The sequence below is a fragment of the Anabrus simplex genome, chromosome 10 (assembly GCF_040414725.1).
Source record: "Anabrus simplex isolate iqAnaSimp1 chromosome 10, ASM4041472v1, whole genome shotgun sequence".
NCBI classification, from domain to species: Eukaryota; Metazoa; Arthropoda; class Insecta; order Orthoptera; family Tettigoniidae; genus Anabrus; species Anabrus simplex.
This window is the reverse complement of record NC_090274.1, coordinates 3,074,123-3,095,948: the sequence shown is the minus strand read 5'-3', so window position 1 is coordinate 3,095,948 and position 21,826 is coordinate 3,074,123. Positions and strand designations below refer to the sequence as shown.

General features: G+C 40.5%; 1 protein-coding gene across 2 annotated transcripts in view; it reads right to left on the bottom strand.

The window, feature by feature from the left end:
• TppII (Tripeptidyl-peptidase II) overlaps nucleotides 1-21,826 on the bottom strand; it is a 220,050-nt gene that overhangs the window by 194,143 nt on the left and 4,081 nt on the right. For both annotated transcript variants that reach the window (XM_068229478.1, XM_067154735.2), the window contains exons 2-4: nucleotides 17,480-17,608; nucleotides 460-627; nucleotides 309-386 (exon numbers count right to left, since the gene is read on the bottom strand). In XM_068229478.1, coding sequence (XP_068085579.1) covers nucleotides 309-386; nucleotides 460-627; nucleotides 17,480-17,608 — 375 coding nt within the window. The remainder of the gene's footprint in view (nucleotides 1-308; nucleotides 387-459; nucleotides 628-17,479; nucleotides 17,609-21,826) is intronic.

Sequence of the window (21,826 nt, the reverse complement as noted above, 5' to 3'; positions counted from 1 at the left end):
GGCATGTGAAAACTTGAAATATTTTTAAACGAGGGACAGGAAAGGGCAGGGGTGTAAATGATTGCTGAGAAATCTGAAAATAATATTCTGAGAATTCAAGCTACAAAGGCATTCCTTGTGTATCCTTTTGGATACTTCATACACTAACATTTAAAAATCAATTAAAAAATCGTAATTTGTGGTGTGTCATTCGTAAAGGTGTAATTATGATGAGTAATTATTAAAACTGAATCGTAATAGTTGGCATCTCTGGTTATAGTGTGGGACTGATACGCATCACCCCTTACAAACACATTTTTTGTACTCACTGCTTTTGTATCTGCCTTTGCTCCAGGTTTACTAGCATTAGCTTGAGTTCCAGCAGCTTGAAGACTCCGTTCATACTCCTGCAACAAGTATATACTTGGTTAGGCAACATACACAAAAACAGGCTCGGTTCCAAGGATAATAAATGCAAACCTGCAGGCGGCGGGTGGCATCAGCGAGAGCCTCCTTCTGGGGCGGGTCCCACAGCTTCTCCTTACGCTCCTTCTCGATGCGTTCCCGCAGTTTCGATGGGTACAAGTCGAATCCATTTTTGAGTCCCAGATGGAACTTTCCAGATGGATTTTTCCAAGAAGATGGCACCTGAAGGGCAGAAATAGATTGCATTAGATTCTACAATGTAGACTAATTACAAGAAAGCAGAATAGCTTAGCTTAAGAAATGGAAGGAAAAAACAGGTGTCAAATCAATTTGTCTTCTCTTTCTACACTGACCTGTCATTGTGTTTGTCCTATTAAGGCCCAATTTCATCAACGTGGGTTAAATATTCTTACTAGTCACGCGTTTCACCAAGCTAATTCGGCAGAGGGTTAACTAATGCTGTATTAACGCTAGCCGGAAACAGCTGCCCTACTGATCAAGGAGGCAGTTACTAAAAGTCAGAGATTATGAACACAATTCTTGCGTGGTTCTTTTGTTTATTTCTTGGGCAGTATTTCGTTTTCTTCCTCAGTTCTGTGGTCGTTTCGTGATTGTGGTAGAACTGATTGCAGTGAAAAAAAAAAATGGAAGAAGTTCAGAAGAGAAATATGGGCACAAATTTTTCTGCTTTAGAAAAACCATTACTTATTGAATTAGGCACCGAGTACCAAAGCATTACAGAATGCAAGAAGACTGATGGTGTAAAATTAAAAGGAAAGGAGGACACATAGGGAAAAATAACAGGGGAATTTAATAACATTCGCCACGTTACAGGCCACCTTGCAACTATGTAATGAATTTTGAGGTTAGAATCTCTGATTACTTTCAATTGACAGGAAAATAACCCTTGTTGTCTTCGGCCATTATATGAAATGACCCTGTGGTATAAAACCTTAATGCAGTCAATACCTTGAGTATAGGAGAGGGAGGCCTGTTTCAGTCAGTTGTGTATTCTAACCTCTCGTGAATTTCATCAACGACTTTACTGACAACGGTTTTTGACAGTCTATATCTCTTCAGATAGATTTTGAAAGTCGTTCCTTGTTATTATAGGCCTATTTCTGTTAGGAACACCATTTAACAAATCTAAATAAAGCAACTCTGCATCGAAACGCATGATTTATGGCAGCAATTTTGCTTTTCGTCTCGAGTTAACAGTTTAACCCAGGTGAAAGGAGGGGTTATCTTAACTCCGGCCTTAATCTAGAGTTAAAATTAATCCTCCTTGATAAAAAAAGAATGAATAGACAAATTCACAGTTAAAACTTGGGGTTAAGGTTTAACGCACGTTGATGAAACCGGCGCTAAGTGTTCCTGGATTAGAGAAGCTTAGTTGCTGCTTTTCCACTAAGACAACAAACGTAGAAATACTGGTGGATTATAGGACAAAATTTTCACCAAGGGTGAGAGAAGTTTTCTGTCGGAACGAAGGAGAAGGGGCGGTTCCAAGGGGCCTGAGATACAGGAAGTTACAGAGTGTTGGAGAATTCAAGTGGCCAGGACTTGTGCCTCACATGCAACACCACTCCTCAGTATACAGGGTGAAGCTGAGATTGTTTAGGGTATGTTGGTATAACCTCCTCAGGCCCATGGTCCAAGCAAAAATGTTTTGAATACAAATTTTAGAATTTTGGAATGCTAGAAATATCAGTTTTACAAAAAAAAAAAAAAAGACAGAATTTGAAACTATTTACCGCCCCAATACCTATAGGTTACAGTGGGTCTAAATGTTTGTGATGGAAAAGTATAGGATATTTTCTTTATACAATGTTGGGTACTTTAAAATACACTAAAGTTAAACATCAGTTCTCTGTATTAAAATCCCTCAAAGTAAATGGAGAAAAATAAACTTTCATACAAATTTATTACAAATTTAGGTTGAATGAGTCAACACACTAAAAGTACACAAGTCAAATATAACAAATCATAACTCATGGAAAACTTTGTAGCAGTTCCGATCATACTCAGGAACATCCTACAAGTGGAACACGTGACCCTACATTTACGACTGTCACACCCTGGCAGACAGCAGCAGGAAGGTTTCACATAATACCAATATAAATTACCCAGCTAACTCATTCCTCGTTACCAGCATTTCGCCCCCGTGTGCCACACCCACCAAGACGCTGGCTAGTGCATACCGTGGAGGCTACTTGGAGCCACCGACAGTGCCAATGCACTATAAGAGACTTTGAGAGGTTTCACATTTTCCGGGATTTCTAGCAGATGATCAGCATTCTTTTTGCGGAGGCTGTCGTAAGGCAGAGATGTTGTTGCCTTCCTTTTTTGGGGGAACATTCCAAATGTGGTTCTGTTTGTTTCATCTTTCTCTTCCATCACAACTTGTGACTGCGAGTTCATTAGTGAGTGAGCCACCTCTACTCGAAAGGCCAAAAAATCAAGCTTCTCCCTCTCGGGTGTTTTTTCTGCAGCTTCAGCTCGTCTATATTCCATCCACGAAGCAGCCAGAACAAAATCAATCAGGTGGAACATCAATCAGGTGGAACATCAATCAGGTGGAACATCAATCGTATGGTCCACTTCTTGGTTCGAGCAAGAATTGGATACAATTCTATAACTCAATCTAAAAAATCCACTCCTACCATATTTTCATTGTATGAGAGGACAATCTGAGTGTACTCTACAAAAATATATTCTTTTGTTTTCCTGCACCAGCGACGACACTGACTCACTGGCTCAGCCCCTACTTCACTGGAAGCTAAAATGACAGACTTGTTGTCATACCATTTATCAATGGCTACTTGACCGTAATCTCTCACTAACATATCATGGGTTCCTCTTCCTGCCCTTCTCATTTCAGAATCAGTTCGAAGGTCATCAGTCGGTATCCTGGTTTTTTTTGTTTTTTGCAGGGTTCCTATGCCTCGTACTTCACACTCAGAATGGAGAATATCCAACAGATGAAGTGAAGTGAAAAATCTGTCCATGTATACTGCCGAGTCAGGTGGTAGAGATCTACATAATCGAATGACTACTTTTGCACCGATATCCAGATTGTGAAATGCATCATCATTCAGAATACTATCTCCCTTTCCTTCGTACAAAAAAGAAAGTCAACTGGTAGCCCATCTGGAGCAGCACAGACAAAATTTTTCAGGCCACATGGATTTGGCTTTCCTCTGACAAACTGGCGCATAACTACCTGCCCCCAGAATGGTACTATTTGTTCATCAATGGAATGTTTGTCACTTCATGGGCTATCTAAGGAAGCTTGCTGAATGTTTTTAATCAGTAGTTACAACTTCCAATACTTGTCACTCAATTTTTCTTTTGCATCCACTTCTGTGTCATCTACAAGTTTCATGTTGCTCTTTATCTCGAAATATCTTACTCTTGATATTTTGTCCGCAATCTGTGGGACCCGGGGTCTTCCTGGCCCAATACATTCATATACAGGGATATTTCAAGTAAGACATAATAATGGTGGCAGCAAAAATGTTCCTCATCTCTTCTACTGTGGCATCCAAACGAATCCCTTTGTCAACTCCGTCAGTGTGGCAAATATGTTGCTTCCAACATATGTGTAGAATCTTGAGAGAGGAGGGAGTATTTTCAGCTCTTGTACATGTTCTGGTGGAGATGCTGGGGGAAATGGTTCAAATACATCAGACCTCTTCCAGATACCCTCGTACTGGACACTTTCTTGATCATTTTCTCCTTCATCCTCCTCCTGAACATGTGTCCCGTCGGGGGGGGGGGGGGGATGTAAAGTGACGAAAGTTCTTTCATCCTCGACGTCAGAAAGGTCCGACATATCAGACACGTCTCCATTGACAATTTCCAGAATCGCATTGGAATCAAGGGCAAAAAAAGAAACAAACGTTGTATAAAATATTACTTCAAGTGAGACCCACTGTTCGTTACACTTTGCCGATTCCTAGTGAACTTGTAGAATCATTACTACTCTTTTTCAGAATACTAGAACTATTATTAGTGTACTTACTTTCACTGTGATGCGATTTCCACCAATAACTTGTGGACTCCATTTGTAAACATTCATTGTGACCAACTGTGGCGAGATAAGTGTCTGAAAATCAGCGTAGCCGATGCTGCACTCTCTGAGATGGTATTGGAATCATTAGTAGCGGCCTGCACTGCTTGGCGACCAAGAGAAAAAATTGGGAAACTATGTCACCTGTAGGTTACACGGGGCCCGAGGAGGATAAGAGACCTGTGGTCTCCAGTGGCTTGTTACACACTGATAATGTAATTATTATTTAATCGGTTTGTTACTCTCATCAATGTCCCACTCCAGTCGCCCGGGTGTGGTTAACCCACTCTTTTCTGTCCTCCTGCTTTTCCTGTTCCATTACTTCCGCCACATCCAATCCGGGATCTCTAATGTCCTTTCAAACCTGATCCATCCACCTTCTCGGTCTTCCAACTGGTCTCTTTCCGTTAACTTCTTGCTTTCTGTACCTTCTGTACTAACGGTTCTATACTTGGCTCTTCTCTGAATTTAATATTTTGAATTCTATCTCTTGTCTTTTTATCCGATGTCCTTAAAAATTTCATTTCTACTGTGTAGATCTTACTATCTTGTCTCATGTTAGTTACCAGCGTTTCAAGTCCATATGTTACAATTAGTATCAAATACTGTTTATACAATGTTAATTTTGTTCTCTTGGGTACTTCTCACGACACAGTAAAATCAATAAGTAAGAGTGTTTACCACGACCTGGGGTAATAACAAGCAAATAAGAAATAATAAATAACCAGTATACATACCAGATATCCAAAGGAAAAGGCCGTCGCGATTTGCAGAAGCAAGGGCACAAGAGGCCAAGTGGACAATTAAAACTAAGTTTAATTACTAATTGGCTGAAATAATAAATCCTCAATTAAATTTTTGAAAGAAAACTTTAATAAAAGTATATTATTTAAAATGGACTTCCGACCTTGTCCAAAACTACAAGTTAAATTTCTGAGCAATTGATAAATAGAAGATTAATTCAAACTTAAAACTCTTAAAACCAACTATTACAGTACGAACGCTAACCACAGTATACCACCTGAAAACTTCTCTAATGGACTATCTCGGTTACCCAAATGGTGCATGAAAACAGTTATAAGCACCAACTTCACGCAACTTCAGCAATCAGGGAGAAGTAATCCATTAAACATGCAAATAAATCCACAAGTAGGATAAATAAACAAATATTACAATTGCAAACGTTACTTTAATTAAGTAAGTAACTCAACACTGCAGAAAAGTCATCAACACGCACCAAAAATCATCTCCACATCAGATGAAAGTCAAGTGTCACCAATAATTAGCTGATACTCATATGTCAGATACAACAGAGCAACGCCCCCCCAACCGTTTGCATTCCATTACACGGCTGTGTAACAGATGACTACCTCCATGATCAAAATGGCTACTCGAAAGTACCAAGGAGTTCATTAGAAAAGCTTTCTTCTAATTTTTTTTCTCAAAAGGTGGTTTGAAAATATTTATTAATAAATATAATTATTATGATAAATAAGGGAAAATGAAATTAAACCACCAACTAGGTTACACAGACACTTCGTACATAAATTAGCTTAGTTAGGAGCTCCTCAACATAAATTTACTCTTTTACGTCCATGAAACTTTAAATAGCTGTATCAAGAAGGTAAAATTAATACAATCATTATAATTTAAAATTGAAACCCCAAACAGTTTGAACTTTACATCGTTACGATGACGACCTGTTTTTCAAATATTTTTTTAAACCTCAAAGTTCCGAAAGATTAGATGCAGAATTTTTCACACACAGTAATGCTTAGTAGCGTCACCATGAGTTTGAACATCGAGATTGTATTGCCTTTCCTCTGATTTGGTGATTGTACGCCATCTAGCGGTCCACTTGGTACTAGATTTACGAGGTGGCTAGTAGGTGCTGCTCTCTAGCCGCGAGAAGATGAGTTTGCTATGCGATGAACTGTAACCCGACTATGTGTATTTAAGCACACTATAGTGGAATAAATTTGTATTGAAGAGGTGGTATTAAAATTGTATAAACTTGTATAAAATTTGTGATTAGCTATTTTTCAATACGGAATAATGACGAGAATAATGGTTTGTAATGTAAATTTATAGCGAGAAGGTTATCATTTCTCCACTGGCGCTTGAAGTATCTTTTCATCATATGTATAGTACGGTTAAGTTAGGATAGGTGATGCTGTTTGAATAAGGAAACAAACGTTTGCCACAAAATGCGATTGAACACATTTGGTACGGTATAGTTTTCTCACTATGTGCATTTGCGAGCTCTCTCGTCGACATTGGAAGGCGATGTTGGAGTCGATTAGTAATACCCGACGACTGTTATTCTCTAAAGAAAATTTGAAATGAAAGAGGATAACAAGTTTTCATAATAAATACGGCTGAAGTAAACAATCTCGTAATTTTAATGTTATTGGTACTGAAATTAAGTAAGAATGTGATATACCTCAAGATATGGCAGAATAAATCACTGATTTCAGAGAATAGTTCATATTTTCTCGCGTCTAGTTAAATTTCGGAAAGGCTATTCACATGTAAATTTAAGGGAGGATCATTTCTCTACATGCGTTCCAATTATGTTTTCATAGCACATATATGGTTAGGTTAGGTGACGCCATTTGGAGAAGAAAACTCTGGAGTGATACCGTATTTCTCCGAATCCAAGACGACGTTCTTTTCCCCCCCTCGGAATCTCATGCGAAAAATCAAGGCTCGTCTTGCATTTGCAGCCGAACAGTAATGAATACCACTGGCAAACTCACGCTGCTTCTTTTCACTCCCGCATGCGCACACACACACACACAAAATTCGTTGACAATAAACGACTGACTCTTTGTTATACATCGCTAGCCGCGACAACCGGTTGTACAGTGCCGGTGTGTAACGTCACTGGATCTCAGGAAATAGTAAAGAGAGAATGATATTCTATTAGCCTCTACAAAAACGTTTCTCAAATATGCAGAAAGACATCGAAACATACGAGCCTGCGAATTCTTAGAAAGGCCACGGCTACTCAGTGGCAGAGTTATAACGCGTCTACTGTACCTGACTCTTCGTAATATTAAATTCTACAGACAACAAGAATAATTTGTGATGGATAGTTGTAAAGATACGTGGAACAGGTATTGCCGGCAAATTTTCAACGGGTTCTCGTCGATATTATGATGCCAATTTTAAGTTAATGGTTATTAAACACTTGGAAATGTAGAATCATTGTGCAACCGCAAGAAAATATGGCATAGGCCTAACTAAAGCCAATATTTAGCGTCAACGTGAAGACAAAGATACAAAAAATGCATTCAGTGGTCCGCAACAAGGACGCTTTAAAGAAGTCGAAAATGAAATTGTGAGGTACCGGTGTCTGCACAAAAAACGCAAGGGCGGAAAGGCCATAACGTGGCGCAATAAACTTGTTCGTTGACCTTCAACATCTGCAATTAGGCCTATACATCGTCTGCCGTTGAAGTTGGCCGAACCCGGCAAGCGAGACGTGTGTGTAGCGGTATCCGGTTATATCTGACGCTGAGTAAAAGTACCGTAACAGTTTTATAAACAGCAAGAATATTTTCCTGATGGATCGCCGTATTGTAGAGACGCATGGATTAGGTATTGCCGGCAAATTTTCAACGGGTTTTCTTCGGTATTATGATGCCGATTTTAAGTTAATGGTCATCAAACCCGCGGAAATAAAGAATAATTGTACAGCCGAAAAAAATACGGCATAACGAAAGCCAATGTTTGGAGTCTAAAATAGTATAAAAATGCGTACTCTAGAACAAAGGCAATCATATGATTTTACAAAGCATTTTTTGGGCCTGATTTAAATTTTTGAAGGAAAAAGTGGGGATCGTCTTGAATTTGGAGAAATAAGGAACTGTAATTTTTTCAGAATGAAATTAAACACACACTTTCACGCAGTATCGCATTTCGAAAAATAACAAACAAGTCGTGGTGCGGATATCGTCCGCGGAAACGCAAGTTTTGAACAAACTGATTGCCGTTTCATACCGATTTTACTGTGTATGGGGAGTTTTCGGACTTTTATACAAAAATCGGATATAACGACAATCCGCTATAGCGAGTAAATTTTCCGCTGTTGTGAATTCTCGCTATAACGGACTTCTACTGTATTAGATGTAGGCGTGAACTACATATTTTACAATTTGCTTTACGTCGTACCGACGATGATGGCACGGAAATGGGCTAGGAGTAGGAAGGAAACAACCATGGCCTTAAGGGAGGTACAGCTCCAGCTTCAGGGTTGCCAATGGTAGCGTTCGAACCCACTACGTGACCCAAACCACGCGCCCACTTGCTCAGTGAATTACATTAAACTAATACAGTGTCAGTAATGTTCTTTGTGAATGTTTTCAAGCAGTAAGTTTTATTAAATAATAATCATGCCGTTCTGTTTCATTCCAGCTTGTAAATCGACGTACAACCCGGCATTTGGCATTTTTTCAGCTCACCAGAACGAAAAGGAGGATTTCTTTACTTGAAGTATCTATTCTTCATTGAGGCAAAGAAACTCTGGAGAAACTTTCAAGCTCAGAAATCTGCTCGCAAGTTTTACAAGTAACGGACACTTTTTCTTCTTTACTTCATGGGGCCTCTAAAAATTAGTTCTTAATTAGCGTCAACCTCTCAGATCTTTTGCTACCATGTTTTTCCTTCATTCCCACCTAGATATACCTGCTCCCTTCACAAAGCTGCAGGTTGTTCTTATTGGGTCTTTTCTCTTCACCTGGTAGTCCTAGAATGGAAAGTCTGATTCTACCCAGTACCTCACATTCGAAAGTATGTGTTCAGCTGATTCCTCTGCTTCATTGCATTTTCTACATATGTTGTCTCTTATTACTTCAATTCTATGTAGGTGTTTTTTCAGATGGCAGTGTCCTGTCAACAGTCCTACTACCCATCTTATATTTTCTCTGCTAAGTTTCAACAGTTCTTTAGTATGCTTCTTGTTTGGTCCTTTTATCAGTTCCTTTGCAAGCCTGCATCCTGGAGTAGTTTTCCAGTTCTCCATTTGTTTCTTCTGTACCCATTTACCTATGCGGTGTCGGGCTTGTCCATATGAAATCCTGGGCCTACACAATGTGTTTCTGCCCCTTTCCAGGCCAGTTTATCTGCCTTTTTTATTTCCTTTTATACGTGCATGCCCTGGTACCCATATTATTATGACAATGTTGTACATTGAGAGCTTCAGGAGAAGTGAATGGGAATTCCAGACAATTCTGGATATTACCTGGACTGCTTCTAGTGCCTTAATGGCCGCTTGGCTGTCCGTAAAAAATGAAAATGTTCTTATTTCTATAGTAAATTTTCAGATTTTCTTCACAACATGCTGTGATAGCTATCACTTCCGCTTGAAAGACTAGTGTGTTTGCCCAGACTCATCTGGATGATCTCTCAGGTCTTCCCCGTTGATCCCTCCTCCTGTGCCATCCCCAGTCTTCGAGCCATCAGTCCACCACACTATATCTTCTTTTTCAGTATTCCATTTGTTGATATCCCAGTCTTCTATTTTTACAAGGGTTGGGGCAAAAGTCAAGGCAACTAATTTTTTTTCTTGAAGTTACCAGTCCGGCTGCAAAATGTGACATATGCAGACGAAAGGACAAGGTGTTAACTACATGTGTTGACAATGAATAGGACTGAAATATCATAACATACTAATTTATTATAGTGGTATACAGGGCAATATGGCCTTCCCGGTGCAAAAGAATGACAACACATTACACATAAAGTTGACATGACAAACCTGGGCCTAAAGACCCTCAAAGTAGTCCCCTGCTACTGACACCACAAGCTGCCAACGATGTGGGAGGCGCTGAATACCATCTGCCTCAGCATTTGCCGCACCATGTGTGAATCACAGCATTGGCAATGTCCTCTCGTGTTGCAAACCGCCTACCACGTAGTGGTTCCTTAATCTTTCGAATGAGATCAAAGTCATAGGGCGAAATGTCGGGAGAGTACGGTGGGTGCTCCAGTTCTTCCCATCGCCAACACTGCAGTAGCCGCCCTACACACTCTGCTTTATGTGGCTTTGCATTGTCATGCAGGATTATTGCACTATCCACAAGATCCGGACGTTTCTCCCAAACGCCACGTCATACCTCTCGCACCAGGAAGTCCCTGTAGTACTGTGCGATCACTGTTCTGCCATGTGGAACAAAGTGGCAAACAATGACACCCCTGACATCATACGCGACTATCACCATCAATTTGACTAGGGAAGGATTCTGACGGACCTTCTGCTTCCCTGGTGATCCAGCATGTCGCCACTCCGCGGACTGACGTTTCAGTTCTGGTTGGGCCGATGACCTTCGATGTTAAACCCCTTTAAACAACAAGCATCATCATCAAGCATCAGTTCTGATTCATATGCCCTGGCCCAAAATTCATCAATGGCGATTATTAGTGACAATAATTGATCGCCGTCCTGTTGCCAGCGTGCAAGGTGGTCTGAGCATTTTGCGTAGCGCACCCACCTTTGAACTTCCGTCAGTGCATGTGGTACCCAACACAATGCGATTTTGTGCAGTTGCAGCTCATTACGCAATATCCTGTGGACGGTGCGTTTCTCGATGCCACTTGCCCTCTCCAACTCCAGTAGCGTCCATCGTCTGTCTTCATCCAGGAGCTGCTCGATGACAGCACGTGCCACGTCGGTCCGCACACTGACAGGTCGTCCCGAACGTTGCTCATCACTGGTTGACACACGTCCTTGCTGAAACTTTCCTACCCACCGTGCTACTGTACGGTATGGTAGGGCATTATTCCCAAGGGCTTCCACTAATTCACTGTGACATTCCATCGCATTTCTCCTTCAGAGAAAGGCTATTCTGATGTAAGCTCACTGCTGCACACGGGTTACTTCCATCTCACACGACACTCACCAACTGACTGATTTTACAGCCCTCGCTGCGCTATTACCAGCTAACACAGAGCCATCTGTTGTTCTGCATACACACTATACCTGCAGAACTTCCACACGACACATATACGTTTGTGATCCGTTCACATATCTACAAGAAAAAAAATAGTTGCCATGACTTTTGCCCCAATCCTTGTATTATCTGGGTCTCAAACGGTTTTTCAAAGTTGTACTTTGGTATCATATGATCAGAAGGCATCTCTAGAACTTCCTCTGTTAATTTTAGTGTCCTAGATTGGGTCTTTGTGTATTCCAGCACTCTGATTGTGCCAATCTATATGAACTCATTCTAGCCTGTCCTTTCATGAAATTGCATAGTGATGGGAGGTCTAATAAAGTATTCAAGGCTTCTGTCGGCATAGTTCTCATAGCCCCAGTTATGGCTATGCATGCCATTCTCTGTAAGCTATCCAATCTACTACAGACTTTTCCTTGGCTTACTTTCTGCCACAAGATGATTGCACCAGATGAGGCCATCAATGGTCTAATGATCATTGTATATATCCACATTACCACTGATGGTCTTGGGCCCCATGTCTTCCCGATGGCTCTTTTACATGCATACAGCAAGTTCTTGGCCTAGGTTATGTTCCTTTCTATATGTGGATTCCAGGTTAGATTTTTATCTAACACTACACCTAGGTGCAGTGCCTGTTCTTCCATATATATACAGTCGAACCTGCCCTGACGGCCACCCTTAGTCAGCAGACACCTCTCTATACGGACAATCTTCCTCGGAACCGATTTTATTTTACATAAGACAAGTGTTAAATTGGCCTCATTTAAGCGGACACCTCGAACTCCGGACATTGCCATTTGTCCTGTACACTTGATTTAAGCGGACACTTTACACGTTGCATGACCATTTATTACGTCGGACCACATGTCATCTTTTCTTTTAAAATCATTCTTCAGTCATAAGGAAATCTCTTTTGAATGTTTGTACTATTTCGAGTGCAAGGGGAGAGGAGGTACATCGGAATGCAGTTCTACCTAGTGGTGAACAGGCTTATTCCGAGAATTCTAATTGCCCAGAAATGCTGCCAGAGACTGTTGACTCACAAGTTACCTGGGGATTTTCTTCCCTTCTTGCATCATTCTATTCATAACTCGAATTGTCGCTGACAAGGTCGAGCTCAGGTAGTCAACTTGAGAAGGAAAAAACAGTACAGGCGCCAATTATTGAGACAGAAATACCGTAGCATTTCAGTTGTCTGTTAAACATGAGTAACAAGGGATTACTTCACGAAGCTGTAATGTTTGTAAATGATGTCAAATCAGTTATAATAACTCTCTATGAAATATTAACACAGAAATGACATAGATAATACACATAAAGATATGTATGCTTATATTTAAGGTGTATATTCTTTAACGTTAAAATGTTTGATTATTTTTTTACAAACTTATTTTAGCAGACACCTCTCGTAACGGACATTTTTCCTCGGAACCGATGGTGTCCACAGAAGGGAGGTTTGACTGTATATCTTGCCCAAAGAGCTTCAGTGTTCTCTATCCCTCTAATTTCCTCCTTCTTGTAAAAGGGACCAGTGTTATATTGGTCAGATTGACTGATAGTTGTTCTTCCTGACACCAGTTCTCCACAAGGTAAGTGATCTTTGCATGAGGTCCTGGATAACACTCATCACCTTACCTCGTACCACAATCACTAGGTCATCTGCTTATCCTTGTGTATAAAAACCTTTTTCGTTGAGCAAAGCAATGATTTTGTTCACCATGAGGTTCCACAGCAGAGGAGAAAGAACTCCATGAGCACAGCCTCGGGTGGCCCTAACCATCGGCGTTTCTTCAAACAGGGTTGCTTTTATCTTCCTTCCGTCTAATATGGATTTAATCCATTTGGCAACGGTTTTACTCACCTTGCTCTTTTATAATGCTTTGATCATAGAGTCATACGTTGTATTGCTGAAGGCTCCTTCTATATCTAGAAATGCTGCCAGTGCAATTTCTTTATATTCTAGGCTTTCCTCTAGTTTACAAACCAACTGGTGAAGTGCTACTTCAGTAGATCTGCCAGGTCTATATGCAAACTGATTTTTGTGTAACGCTGAGTTCAGTTGCACTGTTCTTCTGATATATTTATCCAAAATTTTCTCCATTGCTTTCAGCATCAAGGAGGTTAAACATAATGGTCTGTATGGTTTGGCTTGGGCATAATTTGCCCTTCCAGGCTTAGGTATGAATACCGCTTTAGCTTCAGACCATGATTTCGGCACGTACCCTAAAGCTAGACTAGCTTGAAAAGGTCCGTCAGGGCATTGATGCGTATCTCGCGTCCTTCCTGTAAGAGTATATGAAGTATCTCATCTGGTCCCGGAGCCTTTATAGGATGAAACGTGTCGATTGCCCATTTTATACGGTTATGTTTTATTATTCTGTTGCCCCAGTTTCAGTCTGGTCTTCGAGCTCCGGTCTCTGTTCCAACCGTTTCTTCTTCTGTCATCTCCTCAGCCTCAGGAAAGTGACACGCCATTAGTATCTTCAGCGTGTCCCTCCCCGCCTGAGTAAATGACCCATCTGGTTTCTCCACTGTCCCCACTTGATTTATATGGGTTACTTTCAGAACCTTCTGGAGGCTTGCTGTTTCAGTGTGTGATTCCATTTTCTCACAGAACAGTCTCCAATATTTTCTTTTTGCTTTCCGTATCTCTAGGTTATACTCAGTGAGTTTTCCACATATCATTTCTAGATGATATTCTATACAACATCCTAACCTCTTTTTTCATTTTGGCTAGTTTGTTGTTCCACCACCTTATTTTTGGTGTTTTTCTTTTCTCTGAGAGGACAGTTTTCATGGAATGAGTCTATAATGGCCTCTTCTAATAGTTACACTGCCTCATCCAATTCTTTCTGTCCTCTCACGTTAGTTGCAATTTTTTTGTACAGCCTTCCCTAGAACTTATCTGTATCTGTCCCAGTTCTTTTTCGGTCTCTGTACATCTCAATCCTACATAGTTTTGCATCTATTGCAAATTGGATGTACTGGTGGTCTTCCAATGATGGTTCCTCCAGCACCTTCCAGTCTTTAATAAAGTTTGCAATATACGTAGTGCTTAGTGTAATGTCTATCACCTCCCTACGATTTTTATTTATAAATGTAGGCTTGTTTCCTATGTTTAGTATCGTCTACTCAGTTCCAATAATAAACTCTAATAAAGTGCTGCCCCATACCATGTGGTGTGAATTTGCATCTGCTGCGTTGCAAATTAGGTTCTCAACTTCTTCTGAGGGGGGCAGATTAATTGAGTCATATGGGAGGTATGCAGAGCCTATGGTTATTTCTCTGGGTACCTCCCAAGTTCCGAGTTTAATCTTGGTCACGGTTAAGTCCCGTGAACAGTGTTTCTGCAACATGAGACATTTTAATTTCCCCTTCACAAGAAGACATGTTCTGGGTATTTCCGATGTTGTATCATACACCAGCTTACCTCCAGATTCTGCCAGTCCTGCTACTCTGCCCTTGACTATCCATGGCTCTTGAATAAGGGCCACGTCAATAGCCTCGGACTTGAACTTCCTGGCCAAAATGGCCACAGCTGATATTTTATGCTGAAGATTGGCCTGAAGGACCTTCAGCTCCATCTTTATCAACACTGGGTTTCATTTTTCCCTTGATGACTTGAAACTTGATCTGCCCAAGTCCGAGTTCAGCCTTAAGGCTTCTCTTTTTGAGCTCTTGTTCAAAGTCTCTTTCACCAAGGGCTAAAACGGCTGTCCTTCCTGTCTTATCAATTGAAGTGCCATTTAGCACTTTCCACTCTTGTGTTAGAAGTTTGGTATCGTGCTGATTGATTCTGACAGCAGTGCTCTACTGGAGCTTCTGTTGCCGTTTCTTGTTTTGAGTCGGCAACAGCCTGTCCAAATGGGACTTCTGTCTCCATTTTTCCATCTTGGGCTTGATTCTGGATCTGCTCTACTGGAGCTTCGTTGGCTTCCCTTGATGTCAAAATGTTTGAAATTGGTTCTTTATAAGCATCCATATTTCAATCAATCATACAGTTTTTGCCCCTTCTAGGCTCCTGAGCATCATTCTCACCATCCGTGGTGAGGCATACAGCCAGACATTGTCCTCCTGCAACTCAGGCTCTCCATAGCAGAGACCACGCCCCTCAGTCGTCCATCCAGCGGTACGCCCCTGGCCCGAACCTAGCCAGGTTTGTTCCCCCTTCAGTAGGCCTGCTCACGTGGTCTCCACTTGGTATTATCATGACCGAGTTCACAGCCAAGACTTTCCCCCTAGGTTGGGATTGCCCCTTCCCCAACCTGCGGCTCGTCCAGGCTACGCAGAGCAAAGTGATGTGTTGGTTGCAGCACCCCACAGTGAGCCTTCACCTCAATCACCAGCCCCACTTCACCTGAACCTCCCTGTGGAGGAACCATGGATGCCTCTCTAACATGTGTGAGCGAGGCCTCCACTTGCAAGCCTTGACTTGGACTAGTAACAACAGAGGGTACTTTATTTTAATTCAGTTTTGTGTGTAATCTCTTGCATGTACCGTGTAATGCCGAATACCACCCGCACACTGGACTTTCTAACATACACACAAAAAAAACCTGGAAAAAAGAATCAAATAATCACTTACCAATTTCTGCAAATGTTTCACAAAATTGCTAATTTAAAACAATTTACAAGTAATAAAAACACTAAACGCACCACAATGAGAAATAAAACTGGTTCAATGTACAAGTCAGTTATGATTCAATGTGATCAGAACTACCCCACCAATCAGACCTTTGATCACTGTCACCTTCCTCACTACCACCCACAGAATTTGAAATTCCACATTTAATGAAACTTGTCCTCACCAAGTCGTGTTCCCCTTATAGTCTACACATTTCAGCCGATACACCACGTCTTTCAGTTACGTATTTATAAAGCCGTTCTTCAATTTCAGGAAAACGTGCATTCTGCCCTCAGAAAGCTCTGTTACCTTTTAATAACCTTTCCTTCTGCTTCCTCCAATCGCACGGGAGCAACATTTCTGATAGGTTCAGCTTCAGTTACAACTTTATAAGTTTCTCACTCGCAGTAAATAACTGCAAATGATTTTTTTAATTCATCCCTTGTTATCACTGATGCTTCAGAACACAAAGTATTAATCAACTGCCACACCAAGCGGTTCTAGTGAGCGGCGAAGGGAGATTTCTGCTGTTGCCAAGTTGCGCGACATGTTGACGCGTCTTCGGAACAATGTATAATGAGACCACAATATGAAAGGCTTAAATATGACCCGCACCCGGATTGGGGCATATTTCTGTAAAAAAAAAAAAGTCTGGGTTGTATTTGGGATTATAAGGTAATTTGAATTTAAAGTAAACAAGTTCCTTCAAAAGTGTTTTCCAATTTAACAATGACCAATATTTCTCTACAATAAAAAGCAAAACTAGTTAGTGGACCTACCTGAAGTTTGACAGCTTGCAGGGAATTTTTCTGGGCGGTGCGTGGCAAAGAGGCAGGAGGGGGGGGGAGTTTGTTGTGACAGACTTGACATAGAGGTACAAGCACTTGCTCATGAAGGAGTGTACTTCTCACTGAGAGGGACACCCAGTACACTGATAAATACCATACCAGTGTGTGACAAGATGTTTATCTTGATACCCTACACTTTCAAGGGCGAGTTTGTTTTCCGAACTTTTATAACGTTTGTACAGTCGCAACATCAAATTTAACTGATTAAACATCAGCACACGCAGCCTCTGGTTACCCTGTACACTAATACTGTCACAATAGAATCTCAGGAATATGAAGCAGACTATCTTCTTCTATTTTAAAAGTTCTGAACCAGTCGCTGTTCGTAATTTCCATTTTCTGATGTATTCCTTTTTTAAATGCTTTTAGTGAAAATGTTGATATGCCTTCTTGATCAGAAGGTTTGTAAATTTGGTATCTAATCATTTAAAGTACAGTACAGTACTGTGTCTGGTTAAATTCAAGAAAAGATTTTGTCAGTGGGATGTGATACGATTAGCCGTGCATTTAAAATCAGAATGAAGACACTAGTTTATCTACTCGTTCCGTAAACTCTTGTGCAGCTTATTACCTTAAGTTTCCGACCTGACAGACCCTGAAGCTCTCCATCCTTAGCTTGCACCACAGTCGATGTGTCTATATCTCCTGCTCCACTGCAGTCATACCGCTCGATCACCTTTGGCTTCCCCTCACTTGTAACCTATAAGAACAAAGTACATGCAATTATACAGTATACAGAGAATAACAAGAGTGCAATCCTATAATGTAGACATAAGATAGAATGTCCATTTATCCCATTTTTTGGCAAAATCTCATAGTCCCAAACGTTTTTCTAGGGATGCTCAAATGTCCTAGTTTCTTTGCAGAGATGCTTTGCCAATGTATTTTATGCTGCAAGTAGTCTGTTGTCCAAATATAAGAATAAAGGGTCTCTCTCATAAACCCAGACCTAAGCAGCTGTACAGGAGGCAAGCGCACGTGTTCGACCTGTAGGCAGTCAATCTCAGCTGTTAACATGGTGAGACCGTTATCGTTGCATTACCGTATTTTCGTACGTAAAAGTTATTTTAAGTACGAGTCGGCTCGATGCATTTGTTCAGCAATTTCCTGGTGAAGTGCCACCTTCAGGAGCTCAGATTCACATAATTGTAAATAAATTTAAAACTACTGGCTCAGTGCTCAATAAAAAGCACGCATGCATACAAACAGTTTTAACAGAGGAAAGCTAGATGACATTGGTGCGAATCTTGAACGGTCCACGAAAAAAGTCACTCCCAAAATTAGCAGAACAAGTAAGGGTGTCAGTTTCTTCTGCACACAGGTTTACACAGGCCCATTGTTTAAAACCTGCTAATCCAGCCACAAGAGCGAGATATTGTGAGCGGTATCTTGCATCATCAAATGATCGTTTATTCGACCCACAGCCTGGTTTCATCTTAATGGTCGTGTGAACAGTCATAACTCTCCTTGTTGGTGTGTAAGTCCCTCACAACGAAGAACAACACTTCCAGCATCTTTTATAAGGTCTGAATTCAAGAGAAAAAATTGGGGCGAGTTGGCCGTGCAGTCAGAGGCACGCGGCTGTGACCTTCCACCCAGGAGATAGTGGGTTCGAATCCCACTGTCGGGAGCCCTGAAGATGGTATTCTGTGGTTTCCCATTTTCACACCAGGCAAATGCTGGGGCTTTACCTTAATTAAGGTCACGGCCACTTCCTTCCAACTCCTAGGCCTTTCATATCCCATTGTCGCTATCAGACCTATCTGTGTCAGTGCAACGAAAAGCAACTAGTAAAAAAAAAAAAAAAAAAAAAAAATGATTTATAGGAAGAGGAATTAGAGATTGGAATAATTATTCAAGAGAGACATTTGATAAAAAATTAAGTTCTTCGTAAACATGTAGGAAAAGACCAGGTAAACAATTGATAGGGACTCTGCCTCATGAGCAACAGCAGAAAAGGAAAAGTGGAGGAGGCTTGTAAACCACACCCGGGCGACTGGAGTGGGACATTGATGATGATGATGATCATTATGATGATGATGATGATGATTAATGTTGAGTAACAGAATATTTGGGGTTGCCATGTGTTGTGTAGTTAGAGGGAAGAATAAAATGAACAAGGTTCTGTGCTTTGCCAACTCCTATTCCTGTTATATATAGCTGCCGTGCCTCCAACACAATCGAAGCTGATGACTGAGCAACAGCCACAAAGGAAGTTAGCAATTCCACTACTGAAGAAACACTCAAAAAGGTCATCTTCAATCAATCACTCACTACTGACCTAGTCTTTTCTTAAATGACTGCAAAGAAATTGGAGATTTTTTGCTAGCGGCCTTACGTCGCACCGACACAGATAGGTCTTATGGCGACGATGGGATAGGAAAGGCCTAGGAGTTGGAAGGAAGCGGCCATGGCCTTAATTAAGGTACAGCCCCAGCATTTGCCTGGTGTGAAAATGGGAAACCACGGAAAACCATCTTCAGGGCTGCCGACAGTGGGATTCGAACCTACTATCTCCCGGATGCAAGCTCACAGCCGCGCGCCTCTACGAGCACGGCCAACTCGCCCGGTAATTGGAGATTTATTGGACATCTCCCTTGGTAAGTTATTCCAATCACTAACTCCCCTTCCTATAACCAAATATTTGCCCCTATTTGTCCTCTTGAATTCCAACTTTATCTTCAAATTGTGATCAATCCTACTTTTAAAAACACCACTCAAACTTGTTCATCTACTAATGTCATTCCAAGTCATCTCTCCAGTGACAGCTAGGAACATACCACTGATTACATAAGACCAATTTCATCTTTATCTTACTCCAGAGAAGACTAAAAAAACCAAAGTATGCTTCTTTCACCTACACTAATCCTGCAATTCACCATATTACAAACTCCCTGAAAAAAAAAAAAAAAAAAAAAACAAACAAACAAACAAGATCTACAAATAGCATTCAGGACAAAAAACACTAATAGAAATATCTTTTTTAATCATAATACAGTTAATGTAAATAATGATAATATCAAGGATCCGGAATTTACAGATTAACATGTACACAGTGCAATTTCTTGTATGTTGGCCAGACTGGGCGCAGTTTTTATCACAAGATATATGGAGCACTATAACGCATTAAAATACAATAAGTATTCCGCAATGGCTAACCACATGCAGGAAACCGGCCATCAATTTAGCACAATAGATAATGACCTCACAGTAATAAAATTTTTAAAAATTGGGAAAGGAAAGTTAATGACTGAATACAAAAACATTTATATTTATTTAGATCAGCATTTCAATAAGGAAAGAAACCTAAACGAAGCAATCGAAATAAAAAGTCCAGTAATAGAACAATTGCCAAAATTACTACAAGCTTTTAAATCAGATAACAGTAAAGTTTCAAAAATGTTCAACCGAAAACCTTTCAATACGTCAACAAATATAACCACCACCACAATTCCTTCCCCAACGCCCCCTATTTGTCCTCCTTACGTCTCCGTCCATAGCCCCTTCTCCTCCACCACACCCACCTCATTCATATAACACCAGAAGTAAAAACACGACGACTAATAGTCTTAGTACTGCAGCAAGGGCAACTAAACAAACAAGCGTGAAACAAAGGGGTAAGTGATATTCCAGCTTCAATGTACTCATAACAACATTTACAAACTAATACAATCATAATAATCTTTTGTTACAGACACATTCATCCTTAACGTTGCTGTATACAACACATCACGTCTATGCAATAATTTTGACGTCACTTTAAACCAAGCTTAATAACAAACTGACCAGTAAATACAGGCTGACTCAAATCAGTTGAAGATTGTGATGACTACAAGTATGATGCATAAAACAGAGTATAAGCCTCCAACGATCCATCCTTTAATAATGGCGTAGATCTCATGTAATGAAAACACAACGGAAAAATACCTGCAAGTTTAACCTTTTAACTTTTACTATTTTCGTATGAACATTGAAACTTTGATAAATACACTAACAGTGTTTGGAAAAAACAAGAATCAAACGAGAATTAGCTAAATCTTCCAATTTAATTGGTATTTTTACTATGACATGGACATCAATATTATGTTATTAACGTCTAGTCCATTTATGATACATTTTAATTGTCAAATTCTCTTGTTTACTTTTTAAGTAGTGACGACATTTTATCAATATTGTAATTTTTTTTGCTATTTGCTTTACGTCGCACCGACACAGATAGGTCTTATGGCGATGATGGGAGAGGAAAGGCCTAGGAATGGGAAGGAAGCGGCCGTGGCCTTAATTAAGGTTAAGGCATTTGCCTGGTGTGAAAATGGGAAACCACGGAAAACCATCTTCAGGGCTGCCGACAGTGGGGTTCGAACCCACTACCTCCCGAATACTGGAAACTGGCCGCACTTAAGTGACTGCAGCTATCAAGCTTGGTAATATTGTAATTAATGTCTCGTCCATCAATGAGACATTTTAAATGTCAATTTTTCTTGTTTACTTCTTTTTCTTTTTAAGTGTGATGACATTTTATTGGGTAAAACATGTTTAATGTGCAAATTTATTGTAAATAGGACTTAATGATGACTTAACCTGAGACAAGGTGGCTGAAGATGCTCGATAAGGCGAGTGAAACATGTCCCAATTAACGTCTGTATTGTAATATCCCCTTATGTATTGAATTGTGTGGATAATAAATACAAGAACTGTAAATACACACCACTGAGTCGAGCAGCTCTTCTTCTTTCTCCACTTCTTCCCAGCCCAAACTTTTGCAACATTTTTGTAACGCTACTCTTTTGTCGGAAATCACCCAGAACAAATCGAGCTGCCTTCTTTCCCCCCCCACTTCCCGAATCAAGTAATCCTGGTGAGGATCCCATAACTGGAGCCATACTCTTACCAGGGACTTATATGCCCTCTCCTTTAC